Source organism: Plasmodium berghei (assembly GCF_900002375.2).
Source record: "Plasmodium berghei ANKA genome assembly, chromosome: 13".
Taxonomy (NCBI): Eukaryota; Apicomplexa; class Aconoidasida; order Haemosporida; family Plasmodiidae; genus Plasmodium; species Plasmodium berghei.
The window spans coordinates 991,712-1,013,748 of NC_036171.2; the positions used below are offsets into that span (position 1 = coordinate 991,712).

Here is a 22,037-nt window from a genome sequence, read left to right on the forward strand (position 1 = left end):
TATTGTATTGTGGGTCATATATGTATTTATAAATAGAAAGACAAAAAATGAAATTATTATAAATACAAACTTTTAAGAAAATTAATTTTTGTATTTGCAGTCATATAAATACGAATAATGTTACACAAATTTATATATTTAAATTGATATATAGAAGAATTAAGTTTTATTTCATAATTCTGATAAATATCATATTTTTTTCAAAGTTATTTAGGCGAGAATAATACAACGTTTAGTTTAGCCATTTACATTTTTTTTGACAAAGTGAATATAAATATTTTTCCAAAATGAGAAAACTGAAATATCATGAGCAGAAGTTGTTAAAAAAAGTAAATTTTTATGATTGGAAAAGAACGAAAAATATAAGAGAAGTCAAAGTGCTAAGAAGATATGTAATTCAAAATAGAGAAGATTATACAAAATATAATAAAATATGTGGGTATATTACAAAATTAGTATCCAAATTAAGATTATTACCAGAAAATGATGAATTTCGTATTAAAATGACCAATGAACTTTTGGATAAATTATATGAAATGGGTTTAATAAATTGCAAATCGAGTTTGGCTGAATGTGAAAAATTATCTGTTTCATCATTTTGTAGAAGAAGATTATCAGTAATGCTTTTTATGTTAAAATTTGTTCAAAATATTCAGCTAGCTATAACATATATTCAACAGGGAAATGTGAGAGTAGGAAATGATGTAATTAACAATCCCGCTTTTCATATAAATAGGAATTTAGAAGATCATATTAAATGGGCAGATGGATCTAAAATTCTTAAACATATACAAAAACATCAAGCATCTAAAGACGATTATGAACTTTTAGGAAATTAAACATAAAATTTTAAAAATATATTAACCAAAAAGAAAGACAATAAAGCAAATCAATAGTAAACTTATATCTTTTTTTGTGTTTCCTTTTTTTCATTTTTGTGTAACATAATAATTAACGTCTTTTTTAAGTCTATATTAATTGTTTTATAAAAAGTTAGCTTATTTATTTCCCCCCACTTTTTTCTGTACATGCATAATTCATATAATTGGTTATTTCTTTATATTTTTTTATTTTTTTAATATCATATTCATAACTTATATTTTTCCTTAAATATAACCTTTTAACTTGGTAATGTTTTAAAACATAAATTTTTAGTTTATTTTATAATTTAAAAATTAAAGAAAGTGACTATACGTTATTGTAAACAGAAAAAGTGACAAATAATATAAAATCGAAAAAAGGACAATATTTTTCTCAAAATATAACAATGATATGTATATGTTATAAATATGCGCATACGTTCGCTATTGTTTTTATGGTACTCTCTTAATAAACCTTGTATTAATTATCTTCCTTTATGTTTTTAATAACCCCCCACACATGTATATGTATGTATATATATAATATGTCAATGTTTTGACAGTACATTATGGAAAATTATTTTAAAATGTTTTAACTTTTTTACTGTTGACTTTCTTTTTCTACATTTATTATATCAATATAATGTCTTAGAAAATCGAGGGGTTTCGAAAATTAAGAATAGAAATTATATATTTTTAGAATAAACAAATTATCTTATATATTTGGATTATTTTTCGTAATAAAAGAAAATTAAAAATACAAAATATGTACTTAGCAACAAATTTGGTTAGCCCTATTATATCATTTTAAGGCTTTAAAAGGAAATGTTCAATATTATTTTTTATGGTAAATTATACTAATAAAGTAAAAATAATAATAAAATAAAAAAGTAAATAAATGTTACAATTTATTTATATTTTTTTCATTTTGTGTTCTATATCATGAAATACATTTATTTTTTGTTATTAATTGATTTATTCATTTTATATATACCACTTGAATCACCAATTTATGGGGAACAATTTTTTAAGGTTATTAGCAATAAAGGTATATTATATGTATATATAAATGGCACGCAAAACAAATATAATTTCTTTGTAAACGATTTCCATTATTTGTTTTTATTTTTTTTATATATATACTATATACATCATATAGGGAAAAAAATATGTCCATATAATATAAATAAAAAAGGGTAGTTTTTTTGCCAACACTATTATATATATATTAAAAAAATAAAAAAAAAATAAAAAAGTAGTTTTATATATATAATAGTAGTATACATATATAATTATGTGCTTTATTGCATTTTTTAATAAAAAAATATATGTAATATATGAACTGCAGAATAAATAAAAAATATTTAAAATTATAAATAAAAATATTAATAAAACAAAATATACTATAATTAACGAAATAAATACATAATTTCGAAAGATACTTTAACAAATTATTATATAAATTACATTTTAATAATTAAACATAAAAATAATATATCTATGTATATTTAATTTAAAAAAAAAAATTTTAAACAGATAAAAATCATTTATCCACATATCAACATATTTTTTAACATTATATTTAAATTACATAAAAATGGAAAAATCAAAATTAGCAAAAGTTGAAAAAGTATTAGGAAGAACAGGAAGCAGAGGAGGTGTCATACAAGTAAGGGCACAATTTATGGGAGATAGCGAATTATCTGGTAGATTTTTAATTAGAAATGTTAAAGGTCCAGTAAGAGAAGGTGATATTTTAGCTTTATTAGAAACAGAAAGAGAAGCAAGAAGATTACGTTAATTTTTAGGTTTCTCACAATATTATCGAATATTATATATACTATATGCATAGCATATAATTTATGTATTAGTTTGTTAATTGTTGTGTTTAACCCTAAAAATACACAAAAAAATATGAGTTGATTTAAGGAAAAGCAGAAAACATAGAATCAGTAAAATTTTTTACAAAAATGATGGTGTTTTTTTTGGTTTTCTTATATACTAAGTAAAACTGAATTATTTTAATTATCATTTACATAAAAAATATAAATGTATATACATGCGTATACTATTTATTCTGTATTATTTTTTTTATTGTATATATTTTTTTCTCCTGGACAATTTAAAAAAAAAGCTCCTTGTCATGTATATACTTATATTCATACATATGTACTATATTATACACACATAAAAAAAATCGAATATTTGATACAAAACTTTTTTCAATTAAATATAAATGAAAAAGAATAGTGCATATATATATAATATGCTCCTGGTTTTGTTATGACAATACAGATAAATTGTATTATCAATCAAATTTATTACACTTATATTGGTGATATTATACAAGGAAAAACTGTAATTTGTAATTATTCCAATTTTGTTATAATCTATATGTTTTGAGTATATCAAAGTGTAGACTAATAATAAGCGGATTATTTACAAGCCTCTATATATTTCCCATGAAGCGAAAAATATAGGAAGCGACGAATTCTTTTTCGTCATTTTGTAGTTCTCTAAAATTCTATTTTTTTTTTATTTGTGGATTTTTTAATTGAATTCGAAATATGGCTTTCTTTCTTTCTGGTATCTAAAAGGGAAAATAAATACATAGAAACATGTTTAAATTTATGGAAAAATATTTTCTTGCCTTTTTACATTTTCTGTATAACATAAACCATTAACTTCTAATATACACGAAACAAAAAATGACAATGCTTAATGAAATTTATTTTGTTTTATTTTTTATCCTTTTAATGCTTACTTTATATAAATTTTTGTAATACTCTGGGTCTGAAAAAATGGTAGTATTAATTTCTGTTTGATTGTAAAATTCCTTTATATTTATTTTTTCTTCGAATTTTTCTAAAATTTTCACATGGTTGTTTTTTGAATACAAAACTAAAATATAAAACATAATGGTAAGAAATTGCCCATGGGAAGGGAAATTAAAAAAATTAAAAAAAATAATGAATAAAATAAAAGTAGACAATTATTATAATTATGATGAGAAAAAGACTAAGACATTATTTCCATTTAAAAAGAAAAAAATATATATATACCCCACATTCATAATATATATAACATAACAAACAATATATGAATAAAAAGTACCTCTTGTTTGAATTCCCTGAGGACTAATAGTTAAAAATTCTCCATCTATAAAATTATCTTTGAATTCACCACATAATATTGTGCCATCAATAGAGGTAAGCATTCCATTTCCATGTTTTTTTCCTTGAAAATAATTACCTTCATAATAAGAAAACTGCGATGAGTCAGCCCATTTATAATACCCTTTCCCATGAAAAAGGCCTTTCTCAAAATTCCCAACATAAATATCTCCATTTTTAAATTCATATCTTCCATTTTTATGCAAATATCCATCATTTATATAACCCAATGCATGATCTCCATTTGCAAAAAAAAATTCTACCTCTCCAAATTCGACATCGTCAGCAAAAGTACATGTATATTTTGTATTATCAGGCGTTATTATAGTTCCTAATCCATGTCTTTTATTTAATTCAAACTCTCCATCATACATAAAACCTTCTTTTGTTTTATATATTCCATGGCCATGCTTTCTGTCATTACTCCACTGTCCCTCATAAGTATTTCCTTCTAAATCTTTCCATTTCCCCATTCCATCTTTTTTCCCATTATAAAATTCACCTTCATATTCTTCACCGTTTTTGTGTTTTAAAACCCCCTTACCATGTATCATTCCATCCTGTAAAAATAACAAAAAGAGTGAATAAATGTGCATAGACAATATAATTTTTTTTGCCCTTCTTTTGGGATAATATATTTACATTGAATAAGCATATATATGAGTTGTATGCAAACTTACTAGTGTAGTTCCAACGTAAATAGACCCATCATTTAATGTACGGGTTTCAATTGGGAGATTATCATAATTAACTGATTTTTTCTTTTCAATATTCTCCTCCTGTTTACTTTTTTTATTGATAGTTCCTGTCTTTGTCGATGATTTACAACAGCATTTCATTTTAAAGCTATATTTGGGAATATATGCATATAAAAATTAACAAATTTTATTTATCACATAAAAACGACGAAAATGCACTTTAAAAAGGTAAAAGCATATTTTATCAAAAAATTTAATTCTTTAAAAAAAATATATTATGCGTATATGCACACTTATCAGAAAATGTAGCATGCCCCCATAAAAAAGTTATTAAAGCTACAGATATGTCTATTCAAATTTAATTCGGATGACAATTTTATTTAATTTTAATTCATTGTTTTTTTTTGTTTAAAGTGAAATTAAATATATTTTTCTATGACAAAAAAAAGAAAAAAGTACACCAAGCACATGTGTTGTTACTAAAGCAAATTTAATAATTATGGTGAAAAAACAAGAGCAAAAAAATATTAATTTTTATATTCACAGTTTTTGTTCGCTATAAAATTGTTAATACAGAGAATTTTTTTTTAAGAAATCTATAAAGTGGTGAATGGACTTTATAATGTGCTTATATTTTTTTATTTAAATAAAATATACACACATGCACACACCTGCTTATTTTATATATATAATAGATCATTGTTACACCTGTTATATGGAAAGATCATATATTTCACTTGCCTTTATTCATTTTTTTTATAAATATAATAACATTTTAAGTGTTACAAAACTTTATTAATATACTATGAAGTCTAATTACAATTACAAAAACAATCTAACAGTTGTGTTAGTCTAATTATTTTTTCAAACCACATATATATAAATATGCACACCCATATCTATCCATTTATATTTACAATGCATCCTTAATATACTTCCATTATCTCAATATATAGTTATATTATATAAAAAGCGGCATTTTCATATATAATATACAGTATAGTTGCATAATGTACATAACGAATTATAATGGACGTCATACGGTTATTTAATTCCAATTGTCAAATATGTCTTTTCTAAAATAAAAAAAAATCGAAGAAAAATGAATAACTATATGGATTTCTATACAATATTTTGCGTAATATATATTTATATTATTTTAAATATAAATTACATTCCCAATAATCTGTCAACAGTATCTCCTGAATTTTTAGTTCGATCTTGTATCCATTGTTTCAATAAGAAAATATTATTATTCCATCTTTCAAATATAAAATAAAAAAAAATGTAAAATCATTGTTACAAAAGTAAGCATTTAAAGGTATGCACATATGTACAAACTTTAAGATGTCCACTAAAAGAGATAGGACCTAAAATATGTATATATATATGCACACATATTTTCAGCACCTTTCTATAGATTCTGTAGCAAAATTGCTTTGGATTTTCATTTTCTCTATTTGTCTTATATCGGTTTTTTTTAATTTATCAAGTTCACTTTTTTTAATATCTATTCTATCCAATACATTTTTAACTTCTTTCAATGTATCCTTTAGTTTGTCCTGATAAACAGAAAACCCCCATTTGCCATTTTATGCAAATATATATATATGCACGATAAAGTATTTATAAATTATAAAAAACTGACGAGAGGAAAGCTCAACCAATAAATGACCATATAGACAAAACAATAATATAAACTTTGTTCATTACATTTTTTAAAGATAATGAACTCTCTAATTCAGCATAGGTCTCCTTTTCCGCTTTTGCCATCTCTTCATATTCCTCTTTTTTATCTCTTTAAAAATTATACAAATAAATATAAATATATATTATGGGTAGCTATAGATGTTTATGAAAAAATGAGATTCATTATTATAAGAAAATTTAAATACTTCAATTCTTGGTATTTATTTTGTAGAATAGAAGATTCTTCAGTTTTTAGAATCCTTAAAAATGTGTCGAAAAAAATGTCAATTAAATATAAGGTCATATATGAATTTCATCTTTTAGTGTTATTAAATAGGATTATGCATTAATGTGTACCAAAAAACATTTTGTGACCCAACTTTCTCAGATTTTATTTTGTTGTCATCAATCAATTGCTGAATTAAGTCTTCATAAATTATAGACAAAAAAAAATAAATATTAAGAATGCAAATATAAGTATTAATCATACAGATAGAAATATATTAACCTTTAACAAAGATTGATCGAATTCCCTTTTTTGGCGCTAAGGCTTCCAATTCCTTTAAAATAAAAAAAGATTCACTTTCAAGCATAATATCATATAAAATTAATTTTTTGTCCTCATTACTTTTCCCTTTTTTTTTCATTATTATTTGCTCAAATATAAGAATGTAATATTTTACAGTTACTGTCACTTATATTTCTATTGCTACTATTATTATAAACTCTTTTACTATTTCCAAATATATATCATCAATTTATTTGTATGCTATACCATATAATATAGCAAAACACTTAGCTTTTTGGTAGAAATTAAGCTGTATATACTCTATTTGTGCATAATATGCTTATTTTTGTTTTTTACACAGTAAATAGTATATTATTTAGCAAGCATTTATATGTATGTAAATCGATATAAAAAATTTTCTACGTAAATTTATTACCAAAAATTCATTTTCAATATACACAAAAAAAGCGAAAAATAATAGAGTTGTCTAATGGATTAGCATGATAAAATTAGCTAGATAATATATAAAAAAAATAAAAATAAATTATGTGTAGAATAAACAGAATAACTGTCTTATATTCGACATTGTGAAAAATAGTAAAACCAATACTTTAAAAAAATTAATAGTACATTTAAAAAAAAAATGAAACTATAATATTTAAAGAAGGAATAAAAATTATAAAAAAATTGAGAAAATTTTGAATTTCCTCAAAACAAAAAAAAATCCAAAATTCTAATTAAAAAAATAACCTTATTACGTAATTTTTTGTAGTGATAACAAATTTTTTATATACATTTCATATGCACCCGATGACGAAATTTCATGTATATATTCTTTTCTTGTGATCAAAATTTGAAGAATCGTTTTTTTTTTTTTTGTTTATCATCCTTTGTAGTTTTTTTCGGGTTATCAACTTGCGCTGACACAAGTTTAATTTTATTTGATGTTTCTTCACATTTGCTTAATTCCTTTCTAATATCATCAATAGTGGAATTATTTGTGTTAGCATTCAATCCCTTTCCTATTTCATTTTTTATATGTGGGGTAGCTATGCCTATATTTGTAAAAGGAGTTGATATTCCTGCTTCGGATATATTTGGAGTGTTACTAATATGTTGTATTGGCGGATTAATTTTATACTTGGCATTTGACGAAAACAAATTATTTTGAGATATAGGTACTTCTTCTCTTTGTAAAACTGTATATGGTTTAAAATATTGTGGATTTATATAATTATTATTATATCCATATTTGGGTGTTTCATATCCTGGTACAAATGAAGTTAAATCTACCGATGTTAAACCATTTTCCATGTATGGAGTATACGAACCAGTTAATTTCGAGTTTGCCCCTACACTATAAGTACCTTGAGCATAATTATTTTTTAATAAATCGTCATTTAAGTTATCACTTAAATTTATATTCTCAGGATAATCCATTATATTATTTTTATCCTTATATTCAATATTTCGGCTTTTCTTTTCATCATCATCTGAATTTAATATTTCACCATCTTTACTTCCTTTCTCATTGTCATTTTCTTCTTCTTCCTCTTCAGAACTTTCGAAATGTTCAGAAATTTCACCCCATAAAAATTCATCTGCATATTTATTATTACTTGTGCCATTGGTTCTCTGCGATATAAAATTGCCATAAATAATATTTCCAGATTCATCAACAGTTTCATATCTTGTTTTTAAATTAGTGCCTTGTCTATTTTGATTAGAAGTAAAATCAGAAGTAGTGCCATCACCAACACCTGAAGAAGCCAATCCAGCATTTTCTTGATTGGGATTATTAGCATTAAACATTGTATTCTGACCAGTTTTGTTAATGTCCCTTGTATTCATATCTTTGGTTAACTCATTTAGACTTGGAATATTTAAATATGGGAATGATGGAGGTAAGCCATATTTTTGCATATTAACTAGCCAAGGTAATGGATCATTAGGCTGAATATTTAAAGCTTTTCTTAATCTTTCAGATATTACTCCTGGTCTAAATTTTTTTGTTTTTAGTTCAAATTCTTTTCCTTCATAATATACATCCGCAAATTTTACTAACTTTGGTTTTGTTGCATATTTAAAAAATGCATCATGGAGTGTTTGGTAATCTATATCCATGGTATGCAATTTTGGTCTAACTCTATCACGCATTTTTTGCTTCAAAGATTTTTGTTGTTCTTTTTCTTTTATAGCTTGTCTTATTTCACTTATTTTCGTGTCTTCAATATATGGTGGTAAAACATATGGTAACTTTTCAATTCCCCTTTTCCCATGCATGTATTTTCTTTTTTGACACCATTGTTGGGGTACTGGAACAGAATTTTTTAAGCATTTTAGCCAAACACAAAAATATGGATCATTAGCTGTTGTATCCCATATATCTACAAGTTCTGGTTTTGTTGCAAATTCTTTTAATTTCATTATTGATGGTCTTTTTAATAATTTTAATGCTTTTTTAGAAATAAATTCATTATTTTTCATTTCTTTTTCTTCTTCTTCATCTTCATTATCTGTATCAAATTCGTCCATAATAATTTTTTTATCCTCTTCTACTGGGTGCTCATTTTCTCCTTCATTTTCTTTAACAACTTTAAACCTTTTATATACGTCTTCAAAATTTTCCATCATTCCTTCATCGATTTCTGTGAAAAGCACATGGATAAATAATGAAAAAAAGTGTATCGATATATTTATGTGTATATGCTCAATCTTGTGTGTCGAAAGAGTGTATCACAATTTAAACACACTTTCAAGTAAACAAATGCATGTATATGTATATATTTAAACAAATGAAGCTTTGTCACGATTTTTTTCATTCACTATCATACCTTCTTCTACATATTCAGCATATGCTTCATGCTTAGAGGCAGTTGTATCATTTTTTGTTTCATGGACCTTGTTTGATACGTTATCCTTTTTTTCTTGTTTTATCTTCTTTGCATTTTTCTTTTTCTACAAAAATAAATATAATAATTTTAAAATATTTTAATTATATGAATATGATCATATCATTTTTTTTTTGTATGGAATTTTTTATGGTGAAAATATATTATTAGGAGTATAAAAGTATTTCTAATTTTATCCTTTTTTTATATACTATTTTTTTCATAAGATTCTTGGCTTTTATAGGATCGCTTCTCCTAAGCTCCTTAAATTTCTTGATATCTATTAAGTCTGACACAGCCATTGGTTAAACTTTTATTTATTATGTTATACTTTATTATGTATGAGTATTCCTCCTCCTAATACGTTTTTATTTTATGTTTATAAATATTAACGTATTTTGTATCCTTTTTATATTTCCTCAAAGCATTATATTTTATTTTTTGTTCGTTTTTTCCTTAACAAAAACATTGGATGTTTTAATTTTTTCATTTTATTATATAATTAAAAATTAAAACTATTCAACATTCACAATTTAAAATAAATTTGAATATGCCATAAGATGGGGAAACATATAAGAGTAACATTAATATTAGTGATGATATTACGGATAATATTAAATATAAAAATATAATGATTATACGGTGATAAAATCAAATGCGGAATTTTTAATTCTCTTTATTTATCAAACAAAATAATATAATACGAGATATCATAAATACATAAGTTGTATTTTTTTTTATTATATTTTTTTTTTGTTATTTTCCCTTTCATTTCTACATCAAATATTTGTATTAATATAAAAATATTAGCATATTTTATTTATTTTATATTTTTTGTGGAATTTTCATAAAATAGGAAGAATTTCTACATAATAAATCAGATAATAAAAATAATATGGAAAACTATTTATGAACTCTTCAATAATTGAAATTATGTACATTTTTTGGAGGTTTGTAAAATATACCCATACATTTAAATTAAAAGTTACGAAAAAATAAACAAAAATAATAAAATAATAAAACAAAGAAAAATTAATTAATAATAAAAAATTTAACACCCACAAATTACTATACTATTATTGTATCCTATAGCTGATCCATAGCCAATAACAGATTTTTAATCATATGTATTTGTTCATTTTGTATAGCCATTAATTCATGAAACCTTAGTATATCATTTTGTCTCAATTCTTGGAAATCAGCAAATTTCTTTCTTATCTTTCTATTATCTGAAATTATAAAAATTAGAAAATATAAACATATTAAAATGCTACAATATACCCACATAACATGTAAGTTGTTCGTTAAATGCAATAACTTCCATATTGATTTTTGTGTATGTTTATGTAGGAATGTATACATTTAAAACCCTAATACTATATTAAATATCTAAGAAACTATTTCTCTTTAAACTATTCGCAAATATTGTGTAATAAAAATGTTTATACCTTCATTGGTCAATTTAAGACGAAGCGATGCCTGAAAATGGGGAATTATAAGAGAGAAAATATATGTTCACTAAAAATTGTTAAAATAAGTTTATATAAGTATTATCATAAATATTATATTTATTATATTTATATTATTATTTCATTTTTTAAAACGAATGAAAAATGGGTAAGTATATGATATTTCAGGAAATAAATTATACACAAGTGATATTTCTCAATTTTCAAAAAAAAATTATATTTACATTTCTATTTTCTTCTAAAAAAAAGTTAATAGTTGGCTGAGGGGTTTCAACTTTTTCCGAAAATAAACTAGGAACAATTTTTTCAGTGCTTTTTACACCGCCATTTCCCTAAAAAGTTGTAATAAAATGAGGTGATTTATATTAATATTTTGCTTATTGTTTTATTAGTATAAATTTGTATATATAATAAGCATTCATTGTGTCTATTTTAAAAAAAAAAAATGAGCATAAAAATGTATTATCAATTTAAATATAAAAATATATCATAATTATGACGATAAAAAAATTATAATAAGTCTATAAAATTTTCGTCTATACTGTAGATTGAGAAAACTTCGGATTTGCATATAGAACGTCATTTTTTTTTGAACATGTTATGTCTACTATTTTTAAGAATAATATGGCAAGGTGAAAAAAAAGGAAGGTTTTTATTTTATTCATTATATATGGGTTTATATGTGGATCCAGTGAGAAAAATGAATAAATAAAAGTAATGATTATGCAGAATCGTAAATGAATCAAAATAAAATGATGACAATACAACATATAAAATAATTTCGCAGATGATAATAAATATACAATTTTTACAAAAACAAATAATATAGGAAATATTGTTCTAATATAATTAAAATATAGGATCTCTTTTTATATTTACATATGTATGTGAATGTATTCAGGATATCACGGGTTTATGCACAAACATATGTACATATATATGTATTTATTAATATTAGTAAATGTGAAACCATATATGCATAAATTAAAATCGATCAATTTTTACATACACTTATATGTTACTACACAAAATTAGATAAATATATACATATATATGTATAATAGTTCCGTCATAATTTTCTGAGATATATGTATATACACTTGATGCTATTGAAAAAAAAACTTATAATCGAAATGTTATTGTGTTTTTTGAGAAAAATATAAAAAAATTAATAGAATGGAAAATAACGAAATAGGATCGTTTCATATGATAATCCAATACAACGTGTGTTACATTTTTATGAACTATATTTGATTTATGATAATAAAATGTGACATATCGGTCTTGTTTTATTATTTTTTCTTTTTCATTGATTATGCACAAAATAAAATATTGGAAATGTTTAATTAAAAATTATACACATATGTAAATATGCTTATACATGTTATACAATTAAGTTTTTGCTTCCTAGTAATTGCTCATATCATGTTCATCAATTTTTTTTTTAACTCTTATTCTTTCTCTTCACCTTAATAGCCATTATTGCTTTATGCATATTTATTGAGATAAATAAATCATAAAGGTACAGAATGATACATGTCTTGTTTTGTAAAAATTTCAATATTCTTTCAAATTTACTTATTTACATCCTATGCAACATTAAGAATTGTATCATAAAAAAAAAGGGAATATATTAATATACACATGCTACATATATTTATTTACATGTCATTAAATTTATAGCTGAATATGATATACTCATTTTTATGCTCATACAAATTATATTAAAAAAATATACATGGCCATTTCTTTTCCATCCCAAATGCATTTACATAAATCCACGTATTATGAGCAAAATGATAAACATATAAACTTTATGGATAATTTTGTTTCGAATTTGTTTGAAAATAGTTTCACTAAACCCTCAAAAACTTGTGGCCTTATTACTATAAATAAAACTAATAAGACAATAAATGATAGAATAAAAATTGGCAAAAACAATGTTATAAATAGCAATATAATTAGAAAAATAAACGTCAAAAAAATTGAACCATATAATAATACTAATATTTTGAATAAAACATTTGAGAAAAGTTTCCACCCCAAAAAAAAAATAAGTTCTTTGAAATTTAAAAATATTTTGAGCAATTATTACAATATATTAAATGGGGATAAAAAAAATGTAAAAAAAAAATATTTAAAATGTGGACATAAATATAAAGCTGATGCTGTATTATCAGAGTCATCTCAAAATTTTATCTTATTATCAAACCAATTCTATAATATTGAAAAATTTGAAGATGAAAAGATATTAAAAAAAATAAAAAACTTTAATAATAATAAAAATATTAATTTATTGAATTTTTTTAAAGAGATAAAGAAAGTTTCTGAAACGCTTTTAAAAACAAAACAAATATGGTATAACGATTCAGATTATGAGGGGAAAAAAACACAGTCCGAATATATAGAATATAGTTCGAATGAATTATGTTGCAATAAAAATGATAAAAGGTTTTCTTATGATGATATTATTGTTTGTAATGTAAAAAATAAGAGAAATAAAAGAAAAAATGTTAGACTTTTAGGAGCTGAGAAAAAAAAACTAAATAAATCTGGTAAAAAAAATCGTCTTCTTTTGTATCCCTATAATCAAATTAATATTATCCCTTCTAAAATTTTCAATTTTCAAAATAAATATGTCTATACAATTCCTATTTCATATATAAACTACTTATATATATCAAATAAATTTGTAATAGCCAACTATTTAAAAAATAATTGTAAAAATGCAAAACTGCATAACATATATAGAAACAGCATAAAGGTTAACAATATTATAAAAAAACACATAAAAAAAAAATTGAAATTTAATAATGTGAAAAATTATTATAGTAAAGATAACATTGATGAACAAGATTCAACTAAAGAAAGAGGCATCAAAAAATTAAAGGATGATATACATAGTGATATTACAAATATGTCTATTTTAAAAAAAATAAAAAATAAATATAATGAAATTCCAATTATTATACAGACATTGTTATCTAATTCGAAAAATGAACATAATAATAAGAGAACAGAGAAAAAGGTGTGTAATAAAATATACAATTGTGAAAATAATAATAATGCATGCATATTGAATAAATATATTGCAAGTTCTAAAAAAGGAGTTAAAAATGTTAATTCCTATAGTGATAATGAAGTAAATGATTCGGGTTCTGCACAAATCGAGAAAATAAAAACTGGATATTGGGAAAAGTGTGCATATAATATCAATACAGAACTAAAAGAAGAAAATCCTATGAATCAGACTGAGTTAAAAACACAATATTGTGATCATTTATATAATGAAATATGGGAAAATGAATATGAAAAAACAAAAGAAAACGAATTTTATACAACTAGCACTTTTACATATAGTTATTCTCCAAATCCGTGCAATGGACATACTGATAACCAAGATAATTGTATTCATATAAATAATATAGAATATAATTCATATATAAATAGCCAAATGAACATACATAAAAATTCTATAAAAAAAAAAAATGACGAAAAACATATTCCAGTGTGTACTAATCCTATGTATGCAAACAATATTGTTGAAAAGGATTTCTCTCAAAAAAAAGACACCGATGATATAAAAAATATTTGTGAGTATCGCAAATATGAAATGCCGCAATTGGAAAACATACCAAATAATATTTATTCATTTCAAAGTTATTTTATAAATAATTATTTTAATAAAAATAATAAAAATATGTATGCATGTTGTGAAATGAAAAATACTATTATTAATTGTCCAAATAATACACAAACAAACAAACCCCATTTTAATGAGCTTAAAACAAAGAATAAAGAATCTAAAAATTTAGAAAAAAAATACTACCCAAATATAGTGGTAATAAAATATGATAATAAAAATATAAAGAAAAAAAAAAATATATATAATATAGGTATACGTAATATGATACATTGTCATAAAATAAAAAAACATTTGCATTTAAAGCCAAAAATATATTGGATACAACGTATGTTTTTTAAGGGATGGGAAAAAAAAACTTATTATAAAATTCGAAAATATGAACAAAATATTAGATTATGTTGTATATATGGATTGCGAGAAAAATGTAGAAATGGAATAATATATCAAATAGTTAAAAATAAATGCACTTATTCAATTAAAGAAGTAAATCAAGGAAGGATGAGAATGAATATGTTTGAAAAAATATCCGATAATAATATCAGGGAAGAAAATTATTATCAAAATAAACAAAGACAATATATATCTAATATTAGAACAAATAATCGAATATTACATCATGAAATACCAATAAATAATACATATAAAGATATAAGTCAATATTTTCCTGATAAAAATCATTATGAACAAAAAAATGAACAGCAATTTTCCATTGTAAAAGACACACCTAAATATGGTACAATACATAATGAATTAGAAAATATAAATTTCAATGAATTAAATAATGCATCTAACTATTCAGAGAACCAAATAATGTATTATTATTCTAAGAAAAATGATACTCATTTAAATTATATAATAAAAAATAATATACACAGCCAAAATAATAATAATGTGAAGAATAAAATTTCTAATAGGGATTGTTGGATATTTGAAAACGGACAAAAATATAATGAAAACCGGTCTAATATTTTTAACAATCCTTCTGAAAGTATAGAAAATAATTATTCACATAACGAACTTAAAAAAAAAAAAAAATATTTAATTGAATGGCATCCTGGCTTTGATGTACCAATAGGAACGAATGGGAGAGCAATATTAAGAAAAGCATTACATCAAAAAAGAATGACTAATATTAAAAAATGTGATGAACTTTTATCATCAAATAATTTATTTCCAACATCCCGATCTACTTTTGGAGATATGAAAATAAGAGATCTATATAGAGCTGCCTATATCTTAGATGTATGGGATATAGCGGAAAAGTATTGTTTACTAGCATGTGAGAAAAATGGATACAAAAGAGAATGGATTAGTATGTTAAAACAAAATAATAAAAAAATCACTATTAAAGCGCTTAAAGAGATTAGAAATAAGCATATAGCCAAAAATAAACAAAGTAAAAATTTAAACCGAAAAATGGAAAAAGAAAGGAAAACCAATGAACAAGGAAATACAAAAAATGCAAAATCGAAAGAATCTTATTATATTTACAATAATCTGACACATACAAATAATCTATTTATGACCAAAAAAGAAAACATTGATAATGCCATTTCCAATTTTATTTGTATGCCAAATAATATAGACAATAAAATGAATAAAGTTAAAAATTTTCCTGCTCAATTTTCTTTTGAAAATTGTGAAAATAAATGTAACACAAGTTACAATATGGATATTATAAAAAGTGAAAATATCGAACAGAATATCACACAAAATTTAAAAAAACAAAATTTAATATCTGTTATATGTTCTTCAAATATGCAAGAAGGGGAAAAGACAGCGAATAATCACCAGAATATTATTAAAAATTATTCTGTTTTATTACCACAGAAAATTGAAAAAATGAATAACAATTTTGATATGTGTATTCATAAAATACATAATGATGACATAAAAAAGCATGATCAATTTTCTAAGAATTTTATTAATATCTTACCAAATAAAACTAATTATAAAAAAAATAACCAAACGATGGATAACCAATTTATAACTCTCTTAATGCAAAACAAAACATGCCAAATAAATTATAATGCTGATATAAATAGTCTAAATACGAAAAACATTTACTCTCAAAAATATCAAAAGAAATGTATACAGAAGGATGAACTAAAAAATAACGATGCTATGATTATACCATCAAATATAATTTATGATAAAAATAACAGATATTATTGTTATATGCATGGTGCGGAAAGTGAAAATTATGTCATGAGGCAATTGATATATCAAGCAAAGGGACAAATTAACAAATACGATATTTATGATAATTGGAAAATGCGCTCAGAAAATTTTAATTCGAAATTTAATATGCCAGTATTTTTGAATTCGCCAAATAATTTTTTAAATGGTGATTCTTATAATTCAGTTCAGACATATGATAAAATAACAAGTCCTAAAAATATGAATCTAAATATATGTAATACTATAAATGATCAGAATAACAATAATATTGATAAATTAAATAATTATAATCAAACTGAATTTCTTATGAATCCATATAATAACAAAAGTTGCAATAACCAAAATAATATTATGTACCATAAATAAGTTGATATCAAAATAAAAAATTCTTATAGAAATTGGAAATATTATTTTAATACGGATATACAAAGTACATATGAAAACTCCAAAAAAAAGCACGTCAAATATGTGGATTTATTTGTATTATTTTTAATGGCATCAAATAATTCCCTTTCATTAGGCCCTCAAAATATCTCAATCCCCGTCATGTTTATAATATGTAAGTAATATCCAGTAATGTACAAATTTACAAAACACACACATTTATTATATATATATATATGTGACATGCCCCTTTGTTAAAACCTCTATAAGGGATACTTTTTTCCCTAAGCATTGGAAACAATTTAAGTAATCTCAATTACTTCTTAAAATGCAAATTAAAAAAATAAATACATATATATATGTATGTATGCGTATATAAAAATTTGGATGTTTCCATATTTCTATTTTTTTTTAATTTTATTACATTAAATTAAGTTAGTAATTACTCGATTATTTATTTAATTAAATTTGTTTTCTTCTATTTCTTCTTTTTTATTTTGTTCATTAGCGTGGTATATTTTCTATTACAATTTTTGCTTCGCGTATCGTCGTTTAAAAAGGTATATAACAACAAATTTTGGTAAGCGTATGAAAGAGCTACGCATATAATGGAATACTTTTTATTAAATCAAAAAATCAATTCTACCCATTTATATATATAATTAAATTAAAAAGCAAAAATAGCATTATTATTGTATACTACATTTTTGACGTTCTAAAATATAGCCGTTTGGAACGATATATAATATATATTTGTATTTTATAACTTTTATAAATATATATTTTTATTCTTAAATTTATTAACTCATGGGTAATCTACACCTTTAAGAAAAAAATAAATTTAAAAAAAATATAAATTTGATAAAAAAAAAAGGAGTAAAATTCCCTTTTTTCGTATATTATCCTCGTTTGCATGTATAAAAGAGGAGTATTAAACGGTTTAACTTATCAATGTAACAATAAATCAGGTTGTAAAAAAATAAATAATAATATACGAAGAAACATAGGAAATAATAGGTTCAATATAATGGAAAAAAAAAGTGTTATCAAGGGGAATTTGGAGCATATGAAAGATGCCTATGATCCTAAGGAAGTCGAACTAAAATGGTACAAATTTTGGGAAGAAAATGGCTACTTTAAACCTAAAAAAGAGTTGATAGAAAATAAAGATAATGCAAAAAAGTTTGTTATTGTATTACCGCCCCCTAATGTTACGGGAACATTACATATTGGGCATACATTGACAGTAGCTATTCAAGATTCGTTAGTTAGATATAAAAGAATGAAAAACTATTTAACATTATATATACCAGGAACAGACCACGCAGGTATAGCAACACAGACTGTTGTTGAAAAAATGTTATATAAAAAAGAGAAAAAAATAAGACATGATTATGGAAGGGAGGAATTTGTAAAGAAAATATATGAATGGAAAGATATACATGGAAATAAAATTAATAACCAAATAAAAAGTATAGGGGCATCAGTTGATTGGTCAAGAGAATATTTTACTATGAATGAAAAGTTATCTATGGCAGTTAAAGAGGCATTTGTACGATTTCATGAAGCTGGATTAATTTATAGAGATAACAGATTAGTAGCATGGTGCCCACACTTAAAAACTGCATTATCAGATATCGAAGTAAATAATGAAGAAATTAAGAAACCAACAAAAGTAAAAATTCCATCTTTTAATCATTTAGTTGAAGTTGGTGTTTTATATAAATTTTTTTATCCAGTAAAAAATAGTGAAGAAAAAATTGAAATCGCAACAACTCGTATTGAAACCATGTTAGGTGATGTAGCTGTAGCTGTACACCCGAATGACAAAAGATATAAACATCTAATAGGAAAAGAATTAGTACATCCATTTATTACAGATAGAAAAATAATAGTCATTTCTGATGATTATGTAGATATGGAATATGGTACTGGTGCTGTCAAAATTACACCAGCTCATGATAAAAATGATTATGAAATGATGAAAAGGCATAAATTAAATTATATTAATATATATACATTAGATGGACATATTAATAAAAATGGTGGACCTTTATTTGAAGGTTTACATAGATTTGAATGTAGATTTAAAATCCAAGAAAAATTAAAAAAATTAAATTTATTGTCTGATAAAATACCAAATCCTATGACATTACCATTATGTTCACGAACAAATGATATAATTGAATATATGCTTATTCCACAATGGTATTTAAATTGTTCAGATTTAGCTAAAGAATCCATTGATTATGTTAAAAAAAAAGAGCTTGTAATTCTTCCTTCATTACATGTTAATACATGGTTTTATTGGCTTGAAAATGTTCGAGATTGGTGCATTTCTAGGCAATTATGGTGGGGCCATCGTATACCTGCTTATAAAATAATAACTAAAAATAATACGAAAAAGGAAGATAAAATAAATGGTAATGATAATGATCCATGTGAACAAGAAGATGAAAAATGGGTTGTTGGACGAACTTATGAAGAATGCTTAGAAAAAGCAAAAAAATTAGTTGATAGAAATACAGAATTTGAATTAGTACAAGATGAAGATGTATTAGATACATGGTTTTCATCGTCTTTAGTCCCATTTAGTTCTTTAGGATGGCCAGAAAAAACAAAAGATCTAGATTTATTTTTCCCTAATACAATTTTAGAGACTGGACAAGATATACTATTTTTTTGGGTAGCAAGAATGGTTATGGTTTCTATACATCTAATGAAAAAATTGCCATTCAATGCAATTTATTTACATGCTATGATTAGAGATTCTAAAGGCGAAAAAATGAGTAAAAGTAAAGGAAATGTTGTCGACCCATTAGATATTATTAATGGTATAAGTTTAGAAGACTTACATAAAAAATTATATGAAGGAAATTTACCCGAAAAAGAAATTAAAAGAGCTATAGAATTACAGAAAAAAGAATTTCCAAAGGGAATACCAGAATGTGGAACAGATGCATTACGTTTTGGTTTGTTAACTTATTTAAAACAGGGTAGAAATGTAAATCTCGATATTAATCGAATTGTTGGCTATAGACATTTTTGTAATAAATTATGGAATGCAATTAAATTTTTTCTAAAAACAATACCAAGTAATTATGATGATTCTAACATTTTGCTAAAAAATCCAGAATATGCTCATTCATTTAATTGGGAAGATAAATGGATATTGCACCGATTAAACATATATATTAAAAGTGCAAATGAAAATTTTGAAAATTATAACTTTTCAGAGGTTTCTTTTGCTTCATACAATTTCTGGTTATACGATTTATGTGATATATATCTCGAATTAATCAAAGGAAGACTTAATACATATTTAGAAGAATCTACACAACAAAAAGTAGAAAGTGACAAGAGACAAGATGAAATGGTGCAAAATCAAACTTGTGATGAAAAGGATGGAAAAAATTGTTCATGTTCCAAAAACAGTAATATATCTAGTGGATATGCTGCTAACAAAACTCTTCATATATGTATTGATTATGGGCTCAAACTATTGCACCCAATTTCTCCTTTTATTACAGAAGAACTATATCAAAAAATTGCAGACAAAGAATCCAAATTTGATTCTATTTCTATAGCTAGCTATCCAGAATTTATAGAAGCATGGGTTAATGAAGAAATAAATGCAGAAATGAATGTATTTATGAATATTGTTAAGCAATTTAGATCTTTTATATCAAATCTTGATATACCACCAAAAACTAAGCTAAATTGTTTTATTTCTGCAAAAAGTAGTAAAGATAAAGAATTTTTAGAAAAAGTAAAAAATAAAATACAAGTATTAGCAAAATTAAATTCCTTAGAAATTGTTAATTATAATTTTCAAGATTTATCTGATGAATTAAAAATCCAAATAAAAAAATGTCTAAAAGATATTATTTCTGATAAATTTATTATATATGTCCAATCTACTGAAGAATATCTAAAACCTTTATTAGCCAACATGATAAATAAAAATAAAAAATTACAAAATTCTTTAGATTCATATTTAAAAAAAATAAAAGATCCAAATTATGAGCAAAAGGTGCCTGAAGAAGTTAGGAATATGTACACCGAAAAAGTTGATCAACTAAATTCACAAATAGCATCTGTCTCAAATATTATTGAAGAAATAAATGAATGTTTAAAGAATGCTTAAATAAAGAGCGCTTAGGTAATTTCTTCAAAACACGCCAAAAAGAAAAAAACTCTGAAAATCCACAACGAACTAGTATTACAACAATTTTATTAAACTTACAAATGTGAAACTGTAAACGTTGATTGTTTTCTTAGTGTTATATTTTTAAAAAATGCTTTACATTAATAATGAACTATTTGCTCCATTTTTTTATGGAAAAAAAAAACATGAAATAAAAAAAATTAAAATTGATAAGCCTTTTCTTTGTCTATGCAAAGTTAGGGATTCATGAGATTATACAATTCTCATTATCCTTGTTTGTATACATTTCCTGCTAATTATACATGTATATATATACATTTTTTTATATGGGCAATATATTCCTACGTATCAAGAATTACATGAATAGTTC

At 23.4% G+C, this 22,037-nt stretch overlaps 8 protein-coding genes across 8 annotated transcripts; 4 read left to right on the forward strand and 4 right to left on the reverse strand.

The window, feature by feature from the left end:
- Positions 1-287: 287 nt before the first annotated feature.
- PBANKA_1324900 (U3 small nucleolar ribonucleoprotein protein IMP3, putative) lies at positions 288-839 on the forward strand (the record flags this gene model as incomplete). Its single annotated transcript, XM_034566845.1, has 1 exon — positions 288-839. One exon carries the CDS (start codon positions 288-290, stop codon positions 837-839), a length of 552 nt encoding a protein of 183 aa, XP_034423401.1.
- Positions 840-2,457: 1,618 nt separating this feature from the next.
- Positions 2,458-2,661, forward strand: PBANKA_1325000 (40S ribosomal protein S28e, putative; the record flags this gene model as incomplete). The annotated part of the gene is made up of 1 exon (XM_034566846.1): positions 2,458-2,661. The coding sequence occupies one exon, from the start codon at positions 2,458-2,460 to the stop codon at positions 2,659-2,661; it is 204 nt and encodes a 67-aa protein (XP_034423402.1).
- Positions 2,662-3,384: 723 nt separating this feature from the next.
- On the reverse strand, positions 3,385-4,872 carry PBANKA_1325100 (MORN repeat protein, putative; the record flags this gene model as incomplete). Its single annotated transcript, XM_034566847.1, has 4 exons — positions 3,385-3,450; positions 3,625-3,761; positions 3,975-4,593; positions 4,714-4,872. 4 exons carry the CDS (start codon positions 4,870-4,872, stop codon positions 3,385-3,387), a joined length of 981 nt encoding a protein of 326 aa, XP_034423403.1.
- A 907-nt stretch (positions 4,873-5,779) lies between these two features.
- On the reverse strand, positions 5,780-7,067 carry PBANKA_1325200 (meiotic nuclear division protein 1, putative; the record flags this gene model as incomplete). The annotated part of the gene is made up of 7 exons (XM_034566848.1): positions 5,780-5,807; positions 5,906-5,992; positions 6,142-6,293; positions 6,445-6,529; positions 6,627-6,680; positions 6,778-6,847; positions 6,929-7,067. 7 exons carry the CDS (start codon positions 7,065-7,067, stop codon positions 5,780-5,782), a joined length of 615 nt encoding a protein of 204 aa, XP_034423404.1.
- A 707-nt stretch (positions 7,068-7,774) lies between these two features.
- Positions 7,775-10,121, reverse strand: PBANKA_1325300 (splicing factor 3B subunit 2, putative; the record flags this gene model as incomplete). Its single annotated transcript, XM_034566849.1, has 3 exons — positions 7,775-9,576; positions 9,763-9,886; positions 10,032-10,121. 3 exons carry the CDS (start codon positions 10,119-10,121, stop codon positions 7,775-7,777), a joined length of 2,016 nt encoding a protein of 671 aa, XP_034423405.1.
- A 784-nt stretch (positions 10,122-10,905) lies between these two features.
- PBANKA_1325400 (conserved Plasmodium protein, unknown function) lies at positions 10,906-11,953 on the reverse strand (the record flags this gene model as incomplete). The annotated part of the gene is made up of 4 exons (XM_034566850.1): positions 10,906-11,048; positions 11,268-11,298; positions 11,513-11,620; positions 11,831-11,953. The coding sequence occupies 4 exons, from the start codon at positions 11,951-11,953 to the stop codon at positions 10,906-10,908; spliced, it is 405 nt and encodes a 134-aa protein (XP_034423406.1).
- A 1,073-nt stretch (positions 11,954-13,026) lies between these two features.
- PBANKA_1325500 (conserved Plasmodium protein, unknown function) lies at positions 13,027-17,481 on the forward strand (the record flags this gene model as incomplete). The annotated part of the gene is made up of 1 exon (XM_034566851.1): positions 13,027-17,481. The coding sequence occupies one exon, from the start codon at positions 13,027-13,029 to the stop codon at positions 17,479-17,481; it is 4,455 nt and encodes a 1,484-aa protein (XP_034423407.1).
- A 931-nt stretch (positions 17,482-18,412) lies between these two features.
- PBANKA_1325600 (valine--tRNA ligase, putative) lies at positions 18,413-21,646 on the forward strand (the record flags this gene model as incomplete). Its single annotated transcript, XM_034566853.1, has 1 exon — positions 18,413-21,646. One exon carries the CDS (start codon positions 18,413-18,415, stop codon positions 21,644-21,646), a length of 3,234 nt encoding a protein of 1,077 aa, XP_034423408.1.
- Positions 21,647-22,037: the final 391 nt, after the last annotated feature.